General features: G+C 40.3%; 1 protein-coding gene across 1 annotated transcript; it reads left to right on the forward strand.

Moving 5' to 3' along the window:
• The first annotated feature begins 7,430 nt into the window (after positions 1-7,430).
• LOC113008107 (olfactory receptor 6N2-like) lies at positions 7,431-8,351 on the forward strand. Its single transcript, XM_026145267.2, has one exon. The coding sequence runs from the start codon at positions 7,431-7,433 to the stop codon at positions 8,349-8,351; it is 921 nt and encodes a 306-aa protein (XP_026001052.2).
• The last annotated feature ends 2,206 nt before the right edge of the window (positions 8,352-10,557 follow it).

Genomic DNA, 10,557 nt, shown 5'->3' on the forward strand with positions numbered 1-10,557 from the left:
CAAACAGACATACAAATGGGTCTATAATTCTTGCAGTATTCTTTGTTTTTTCCTTCTTTGGGTAAGATTGTTATAATAGCTTCTCCCCATGATGGTGGAGCTATTCCCTGATTCAGAGTCCAGTTGAAGCAAGATAGAAGAAGTGGCTTGAGTTCTTCTTTGAAAACTTTGTAACTTTGTAGGTGTGATCACATTGATGCCACAATGGACGACTGATCAATGCTCCACTACCAAAAGGAAGCCAAGCCCTGCCACCCTTTACAACAAAACAAGGTGTGATCACATTGATGCCACAATGGACGACTGATCAATGCTCCACTACCAAAAGGAAGCCAAGCCCTGCCACCCTTTACAACAAAACAAGGTGTGATCACATTGATGCCACAATGGACGACTGATCAATGCTCCACTACCAAAAGGAAGCCAAGCCCTGCCACCCTTTACAACAAAACAAGGTGTGATCACATTGATGCCACAATGGACGACTGATCAATGCTCCACTACCTTTTTTTTTTTTTTTTACTTTGATTTTTATTAGGTTATTTTATCATTGTGGACATACAGTAAAGAAAATAACAAACAGACATACAAATGGGTCTATAATTCTTGCAGTATTCTTTGTTTTTTCCTTCTTTGGGTAAGATTGTTATAATAGCTTCTCCCCATGATGGTGGAGCTATTCCCTGATTCAGAGTCCAGTTGAAGCAAGATAGAAGAAGTGGCTTGAGTTCTTCTTTGAAAACTTTGTAACTTTGTAGGTGTGATCACATTGATGCCACAATGGACGACTGATCAATGCTCCACTACCAAAAGGAAGCCAAGCCCTGCCACCCTTTACAACAAAACAAGGTGTGATCACATTGATGCCACAATGGACGACTGATCAATGCTCCACTACCAAAAGGAAGCCAAGCCCTGCCACCCTTTACAACAAAACAAGGTGTGATCACATTGATGCCACAATGGACGACTGATCAATGCTCCACTACCAAAAGGAAGCCAAGCCCTGCCACCCTTTACAACAAAACAAGGTGTGATCACATTGATGCCACAATGGACGACTGATCAATGCTCCACTACCAAAAGGAAGCCAAGCCCTGCCACCCTTTACAACAAAACAAGGTGTGATCACAGGGCTTGGCTTCCTTTTGGTAGTGGACAATTGATCAGGAAGCCAAGCCAAGGTAAATGCAGACTACAGATACCATGGCAGTGCCAGGATTGTGAGTGATTGCTGAAAATGTTGAAATGTACTCACTCACTTTTTATAATTATTTGTAAAAATGTGTACAAATGGTTGATTTTTTGTACTGTTTTTATCAATAAATCTCAGCAACAAAGGACATACACCCATGTGTGTTGATTTCTCCCTAAGATGGCAAACTGAAACACTCCAAGTTGGTGACTTTTGGAGATTTGTTTCCCTGGATGATTGAGAATGCATCAAGATGAAACAAAAGGAAGCTCACCGCTTTTAGCAGCTCCCCCACCCCCTCATCCACACACCCCCACTCCCCTCCCTCCAGAATTCCCAGGTAACAACCCAATTTACATATGAATGACTAGCCAATTTAGCTTCCACTTGCCTGAAGCTAAAGCTTAGCTAAAAGCCTACCAGCCATTTGGCTGCTCTCCGGGTTTTAAAGGTAGAAAGGTAGAAGCCTGGGCCTTCCTAGTGTTAAGGGGCCATGTTGATATTATGAAGTAAATTGCATCATACAGTTTGAAGTACCTTTTTTCATTCTTCTAAGGCATATGCGAGTGCGCATGTACACACACACACACACACACACACACACACACACACACACACACACACACACACACACACACACACACACACACACACAAGAATGAATGAAAATATGAATATTTTGATTTCTTAAATGTCACAGTTGTACAGTAATAACTCCGATAGTGTTATCAGTTCATCAGTGGCAAACGGGGAAAGGAGAAGAAAGTAGTTGCGAAACAAATACATCAAAAGAGTATTGATTATTAATCGCGAAGCTCTGAGAGCTTGGTAATATTCTACTTTGCTATGCATGTGTTTGAGGAGATTTTACAGGCAGAGATCCTTAACATCACTGTATCCACAGAATGGCCTACAGGTAAGACTTAATCACACAAGGAGAAAAATGAAAATGAAAGCCGTTGACTCAATGGAATGCATAGAATGCTAAGAGCCTTCAATTCAGTGGGGATGTGGCGAACATGTCATGGTCCTGAGTCTGAGGACTCGGTGTTTTGTGTTTCTTTATATTCTTCTATATTCTTGTTTATTCTGCCTTGTCTTTTGTTTAGGTTTGCTATGTGTTAGTGTGTTTGTTTCATGCCTGCCTGTGTTCCCTCTGTCTGTCCATGGTGTCACTGTGTCTGCTCGTGAGTCTGCCTGCCAAGTTCAGTGTCCTGTCTGGTTCTCTGTGTCTGTTAGTTTCCTGTTTTATTCTGAAAGTTCATGTCTCATGTCAATGTGTTTAGTTTTACCTCTCTCCTGTCTCGTTAGCCTAATTTCTCCCAGCTGTGTCTCCCTCCTGTTGTCCATTTCCTAATTACTCCCCTGTGTATTTAAGCCCTGTGTTTTCCTGTGCTCCCTGTCTTGTCGTACCCTCAACTTGCTGTGTGTTCATGACTTCCAGGCCTCCTGCACCTCAGTTAGAGTTTTGTTTGCTTTTGTGAGTTTTATTTTATGTTGAAGTTTTGTTCCAGCAATAAAGCCGCATTTTCAGTTTAAACCTCGTTTCCTAAGAGTCCTGCATTTTGGGTTCACCACTCCTGCCTGCCTGCCACACAGCCAACCATGACAGAACAACACTAAAGGCCAACTTCAAGCTAGAGCAAGTTTTGAATAGTCAGTTGAATGGGAAGAACAACATCTGGCCACTCAACACCTGCACCCTGCCGGCAGTGATGGGGCGTAATGGAATAATTGTACGGGCGTTACATATTTAAGATACAAAATACGAGTAACTGTATTCCATTACAGTTACCGTTTTAAAAGGTGGTATTCAGAATACAGTTACCTTATTGAAATAAATGGATTACACGGCGGTCTTTCCCTGTTTCATATATTAGGCTATGCCCTCTCTATTTTTGGTAATTCCACGCCAGTGGAAACCCAAAGAAAGCACGCATTAAGAGGCTCTAATGCCTGTGTCTGAATCTCGCGCCCCATGTCACCTGTACTTGCGGCCGCCTAATGACTTGAAGAAATATTTTTAAAAATTATTATTCAAAATAATTTATTATGAAGGCAATAGGCAGAGTGTTGCAGAAGAAAGTAGCCTCATGGGCAGTGTAGTCTGTGCTGCAGGGAGAATGGACTGCAATACCCGTTATGTTTCTGTGAGCGCGAGGAGGGAGAAGAAGGAGAGTCGAAAAGTACGAGTTGTCACTGACCACTGATGGAAGATGGAAGCATGTGAATATAATAATAACCACTGCCACCAAAAGGTTTTCCGCTTAGACGAGGAAGAAAGCCCAGGGATGTGAATTCGGGTCCGGGCAGGTGTTTATAGTCTGGTCCACGGCGGTGGGATTCAGTCTGACGATCCGAACCACCAGTGAGACATCTGAGGGTGAGAAACATTATTTTGGTATATAAAACCACCGCAAAGGTTTAATGAAACGCGTAAAATAGGTTAGAAGTAGCCGCAATTACGCCGTAACGAACCAAATTAGACTTAGGTTTTAGAGGTAGTCGTAATTACTTCGTAACAAATTGTAGAAGGGCGCAAATGTCTATGTGTATTTGTCTGGAAGTAAGTTGATTTTACAGCACAATATGCTGCTGAACTACTTCCATTTTTTGTTTTCTTTGCTTGAGGCTCACGTACTGGTGACAAAGGACAACGGTTGAGTTTTATCTCATAAAACTGATACCGCTTCATTTTTTAGAAGTGAAGTAGAAGGGAGTATCAGCAACCACTCTGAAGTCAAGCGTGCCAGTGACGGCCCAGCAAAATCTTTGAAAATGGGAAATAAACAAGTAAAATTAACACCTGATGAGAAATGTTTAGAAAAACAATAAGCTGGAGCAGGAATAATCCAAAAGAAAGGGAGAGGAATGCATATTGGAAGAGCAAGAGGTAAAGGCAGACTTAGATACACACCAAACAGTAATTTTAGCGCTGCATGCTGGGAGTGTGGAAAAAAGGGACATTTTGCACGTGACTGTAAGAAACAAAGAAGACAGTGACTCAGAACAGGATAGTAGCTCAGGTGAAGAGAGCAGTTCAGACTAGGAAGAACATAATAATCCCTCACCAAGTGAAAATTAGAGATCAAAGTGGTTTAAAGTAGTTTAAAAAGGGCTGGAAACAGATCCGACTGAATAAATATAAATACACGAGGTATAAAGTAAAATAAACAGAAGGCTAAATTAAATTAGGGTGATATGTTGGATCACCCAGGAATTTGTATGTGTCGACCACATCAATATCCAAACTATGGATGTTCACTGGTGCGATGGATGGTGGTTGGTTGAATTCACACCAGATGATGAAGTCGGTGATGATCTTCCTATACTCTAGATCGTTCCCCTCAGACATCCATCAATGACTGTATCATCAGAGAATTTCTGAGGCCGCATTTGTAGACCGATTACGTCACAGCGACGCGCCGAAGGCTGTCCAAATTACTACCATATCCCAGAATTCATAGCGCGGCCCAGCCAAACTCCAGTTTCCAGCAATGGCGGCCACTACTAAGTTTTAAAATTACTCATACTAATCTTTCTGGGTCACAAAATAAACTTTTAACATATTTTCAGGCGAGAAAGTAGTTGTGTAAACATCAAATATCTGCTCGGTTTATCAAGATATCCCATATTTGCAAAAGTGCTTCGACGTTTTCAGAGGCGTCTGTTACCCACCAGCTCGACAGCTAGCCGGGAGCTCGAGGGTTACTGATGCGGCCGAGAACGGCACAACTCCCGGCACATCATTTTCAGATCACCGCGGAGTTTCGCTGCTCGGGTTAAACGTAATATATAAGTCACTTAGACAACCTAAAAATGTTATTGTTGGGCTTTTTTCAGTGTTTTGTTTGTTCGTGAGTAAATCGGTTTGGCTGAGATTAAAGTTATTAGATTAGATAAAATAAAACTTTATTAATCCCCCGGGTGGGTTCCTCCTTGGTTTTCACACAGCTGACTAAACGTCAAACAGAAAACTTATTAAACAGAAGTATGAGACAGTCGAGAATTTACATCAGTGTCTGGTTATATTTTAGATAGCAAGAAGCAGACGGCCGAGTTTATTAAACTCCACCGAGACAGCGGAGTTTAATAATCAGAAGGCTAGACCGTCCAATTCCACACCTTTAAATTTTAAAGGTGTGTTTGTGTGTGTGTTTATACAATTGCTATTATGTTTGCACTTTATGTGTAATGTTACTGACTGCAGAGATCAGTAAGATGTGTGTATTTTTTATTTATTAGTTTTATTTACCGGTCAATTTACCGGTCGATCTAAGTCCCTACCCTCACCTATGGCCACGAGCTGTGGGTAGTGACCGAAAGAACGAGATCGCGGATACAAGCGGCAGAAATGAGCTTCCTCCGAAGGGTGGCTGGCCTCTCCCTTAGAGATAGGGTGAGAAGTTCGGCCATCCGGGAGGGGCTCAGAGTAGAGCAGCTGCTGCTCCACATCGAAAGGAGCCAGCTGAGGTGGTTCGGGCATCTGACAAGGATGCCCCCTGGGCGCCTCCTGGGTGAGGTGTTCCAGGCATGTCCCACCGGGAGGAGGCCCCCGGGCAGACCCAGGACACGCTGGAGAGATTATATCTCTCGGCTGGCCTGGGAACGCCTTGGTATTCCCCTGGATAAGCTGGAGGAGGTGGCTGGGGAGAGGGAGGTCTGGGCCTCTTTGCTTAGGCTGCTGCCCCCGCGACCCGGCCCCGGACAAAGCGGATGAAAATGGATGGATGGATGGATAGTTTTATTTATTTAATATTATTTTTTAATTGAATGACTGTCTAGTAGTTCACAGATGTCGAAAAACTGAGTGTGGTAAAGCCACTGATTTTTTTTATGTATATTTCTGCAATCTGCACATTGTACTGACTTTCATTTTAATGTTTACACCAGGGTTCCTTGTCAGCACTTTATGCTCAGATGTTTGTAAGCTAAAAATAAACTATTGTGTATGTTCAAATATATTGTTGTGATTGAAGAAGTTAAATAAAAATGTCAGTCATCAATTCATGCATCACCTCATGTCATCATAACAGAGGTCTGTCTTCCAGGAAAGAACAGTTTAAAATTAATGTAATATAGTATTGGCCATACTATATGATGTATTGCTTGTCTTTGTTTAAAATACAGAAGACAAAGACCTTAAAAAATAATCGCATATCGCATCGCAATCGCAATATTGGGGCAAAAAAATCGCAATTAGATTATTTTCCATAATCGTTCAGCCCTACTCTGTAGCCCTGCTTCTGTTTCCTTGTCTCTAATAATGTTGGTCACTTTCATAAGTTATGTCAGAGTTTGATCCACCATGTGATATAATTTAGAAAATATCTAATTAGCAATGGCTTTCAATAACCTGGAATTAAAAAACAACAACAACGAAAAAAACAACAACACTGCAGAACACTGTCAGTTATGGACTGATGTCTACAGCACCAGGACCTCAACATTAATGGTTTAGGATACCCTTCAAGAAGCCTGGAGAACTATTCCTGAAGACTATTTAAAGACATTCAGTAAAATTTGCTCAAAAGAGTTTAAGCTGTGTTGAACACATATTGACTTTCAAGCTTGTTAGAATTGCATTCAGTATTTTTTTGCCTTCAATTCATCATTCAACATAATCAAGGGTTTAAAGTGCACCTTTATAATCCAAAAAATACAGTAATGTAATGGTCTTCTAACAGGTATCATTCAGAAAGCATTAAATTGACTGTAGATCGTGCAAAATACAGCAGCTAGACATCTTCTAAAGACTAAGAAAAATTTACATATTGCATTAGAATTGATTTTAAGATTTTACTAATTACCTGTCCTTCATGGCCTGGGCTCAGAATATATACTAGAAGTGCTTCTCCTGTACCAGCAAGCACTTTGGTTATAGAAAGTTATACACAAATAATAATAATAATAATGATATTTTATTATTATTTTATCTACACTACTAAGTCTACTCACCTCTCTATGAGGTATGCTGTACGATGATAGATCACACAGACAAAAATATCAACTGATAAAGTTTGGTGAAATTGTTTACATGTTCTTGAAGAACTTAATGAGTCCCATTGAGAATGGGAAATTGTCTGATAAAACAAAGCCACAGAGCCAATTACTTCTTAGTTCGGTGCTGGAAAAGCATTACTACAATACATTAAGACTTGTCTTTTCATTTGATTTTTAATGAATACCATTTATGTCATCTAGTTGTATAGTAAATAACATTTTTGTTCATTAAATGGATATTGAATTAAATGTAACATTGCTAACTCTAGGTGGGTTTGCAGAATTGCACAAATACAGATATCTTTATTTTGTGATCATATTTACACTTTATATTCTGATACTCTGCTTTAATTCCACTATAGTTTTCCTTATCTGGACTCACAAAAACCTTCACGAGCCAATGTACATTTTTATTGCAGCTTTGTTAATCAACTCTGTTCTTTACAGCATGATTATCTATCCAAAGCTCTTATCTGATGTTTTGTCTGAAAAACAGATGATATCATATCCACTCTGTCTTTTCCAAGGTTTATCATATTACACCTCGGTTGGTTCAGAATTTTTACTGTTGGCAGCAATGGCATATGACAGGTATGTGTCTATATGTAAACCCCTGCAATATCCAGTTATTATGAATAGAATAACTATATATGTATGTCTGATTTTAGCTTGGCTTATACCTGCTTTTGAAGCCTTGATGTTAGGTGTGTTGTATTCTAATGTCAAACTCTGTAGCTTTACTCTGACAGGAATTTTTTGTAATAATTCAGTTTACAAGCTTCAGTGTGTGCCGTCAGTAGCAATATCTATATATGGTGTGGTCATGTTGATAAACATTGCCCTTCTACCTTTGCTTTTCATACTTTTTTCATACATCAAGATTCTTAAAATATCTTACCAAAGGTGTAGAGAAGTGAGAAAAAAAGCTGTAAAGACATGTTTACCCCACTTGCTGGTTTTAATTCACTTTTCTTGTTTTATTTCCTTTGATATAATTATAGTTCGACTGGAAACAGACTTATCAAAAACTCTCCGTTTGATATTGACCTTTGAGTTGATTTTATTTCATCCTCTTTTAAATCCAATTATATATGGACTCAAAATGAATGAAATTTCTAAACATCTCAAGATATTATTGTGTCTAGTTAAATAACACTGAAATCACTGCACTATTATTTATGGCATTTATGTAAGTGTTCAAGTCTATTCTCTTAGTGCTGACATATGTAATGGTCATAAAGCAAAGATATTTAACTTTTTAGACTGATGCTGGTAATATTTAAAGTCTAAACATGCTTGGATTTCAGGTTTTTCCTTCATTTCCCTTTATCACAGATTATTAATCGCTGTTATGAAAATGATTTAGTAAATAGAGTCAAATTCTGCTGGCCTTTTGTGTGTGTTTGTGTGTGTGTGTACTGGTTTTTACTTTGTGGGGACCAAAATCTGTAATTTACTACAGCAAATCAATATATCTATCACATGCCAATTACATCTATACATATATATGTATACATACAGACACACACACACACCCACACACACACAAAATCTGGACTTCCCGGGTACCACTAGAGGGAGCCCAAGTACCACCACTGGTACACTTACCACAGTTTGCGAATCACTGGGTTAGGGTAAGTTGCGAAAGAAAGCAATATGTCAATGAGATGTCTCCACGAGGACAGCAAACCGGACTGTTGGGTGTGAGTGTATAAAGGAAATGACTTTCTTGATATACAACAGGTTCATTCTCTGATTTAATGTAAATGTGAGTGATAGAAAAAAGTCGAAATTGGATAAAATGACAAGTTATTGTACAATGTATAGTAATCTTTTGTTCATTTATATGTGTGTAAAACATATGGTGAGCAAGAACTGGATAACTAGGGTGAATGAACAGAAACTGGGATACATTTTAACAGTTCATATTGGTTTCAATTCAATGTTTTTTATACAAATCCCAACGACCGTTGCCTGAGTGTGAAGACAGAAACCCAACAATCATATGAGCCGCTATAAGCGAGCACTTTGGCAACAGTGGGAAGGAAAAACTCCCTTTTAACATGAAGAAACCTCCAGCAAAACTAGGCTCAGAGAGGTGCGGCCACCTGTTGCAACCAGTGGGGGTGAGATGAGGAAGATAGGTCAAAAGCCATGCTGAAGAGAGCCAGAGATTAATAAGACGTAATGATTCAATGCAGAGAGATCTATCTATCTACACACAGTGAGTGAAAAAAATGACTGAACAAGAAATACTCAATGCATCATCCTCCAGCTGCCTACACCTATTCCAGCATAACCAAGGGACAATTCAGGGTCACCTGATCCATCCCCAACTATATGCTTTAGCAAAAAGAAAAGTTTTAAGACTAATCTTAAAAGTTGGGATAATGTCTGTCCCCAAAATCCAAACTGGAAGCTGGTTCCATAGAAGAGGAGCCTGAAAACAGAAGGCTCTGCCTCCCATTCTACTTTATAATACTCTGGGAAAAAGAAGCCTGCAGTGCAAGAGCAAAGTGCTCTAATGGGGTGATATGGTACTATAAAGTCATTAAAACATGATGGGAACTGATTATTCAAGACCTTGTATATGAGGAGTAGGATTTTGAATTTAATTCTGGAATTAACGGGAAGCCAGTGAAGGGAAGGCAGTATAAGGGTGCGTTCACACCGAACGCGATAGACACGACTAAAAAGCGCCAGAAGCCCCAAGCTGGTCACGTTCACATTCGCACCTCGAAGCGCGTCCAACGCAAACTGGTCGCACTTAAAAATATGCAATTTTCACACGCGTGAAGCGGAAATTATTCTTATTACGGAGACGTGGCTTCACCCGCTGATTCCCGACGCTGCAGTCGAGTTAGCAGGCCGCACGCTACACCGGCATGACAGAAACAGCAACTCAGGTAAAAGCAGAGGAGGGGGGCTATGTGTTTACGTGCATAACGAGTGGTGTTGTAACAGCAGGATCATTCACACACACTGTTCTCCTGATTTGGAGGTTCTGGCAGTCTCGTGCAGACCTTTTTACATCCCGAGGGAGTTTACAGTAGTTATTGTGATAGCTGTTTATATACCGCCGGATGCTAACGTTAGCACAGCTCTCAGCCTCTTGCTCAACACCATAAACAAACAACAGCTTGCCCACCCCGATTGGGTTTTTATTGTCGCCGGCGACTTTAACAAAGCGTGCCTAAAGACTGTGCTTCCTAAATTTGTCCAGTTCGTGGACTTTGCTACGAGAGGAGAACACACTTTGGACCATGTCTATTCAAACATCAGGCATGCTTTCAGAGCGACACCCCTCCCCCACCTGGCTGGATCTGACCACCTCTGCATGTCCCTCACCCCCACCTACA

This window comes from Astatotilapia calliptera, chromosome 16 (assembly GCF_964374335.1).
Source record: "Astatotilapia calliptera chromosome 16, fAstCal68.1, whole genome shotgun sequence".
NCBI classification, from domain to species: domain Eukaryota; kingdom Metazoa; phylum Chordata; class Actinopteri; order Cichliformes; family Cichlidae; genus Astatotilapia; species Astatotilapia calliptera.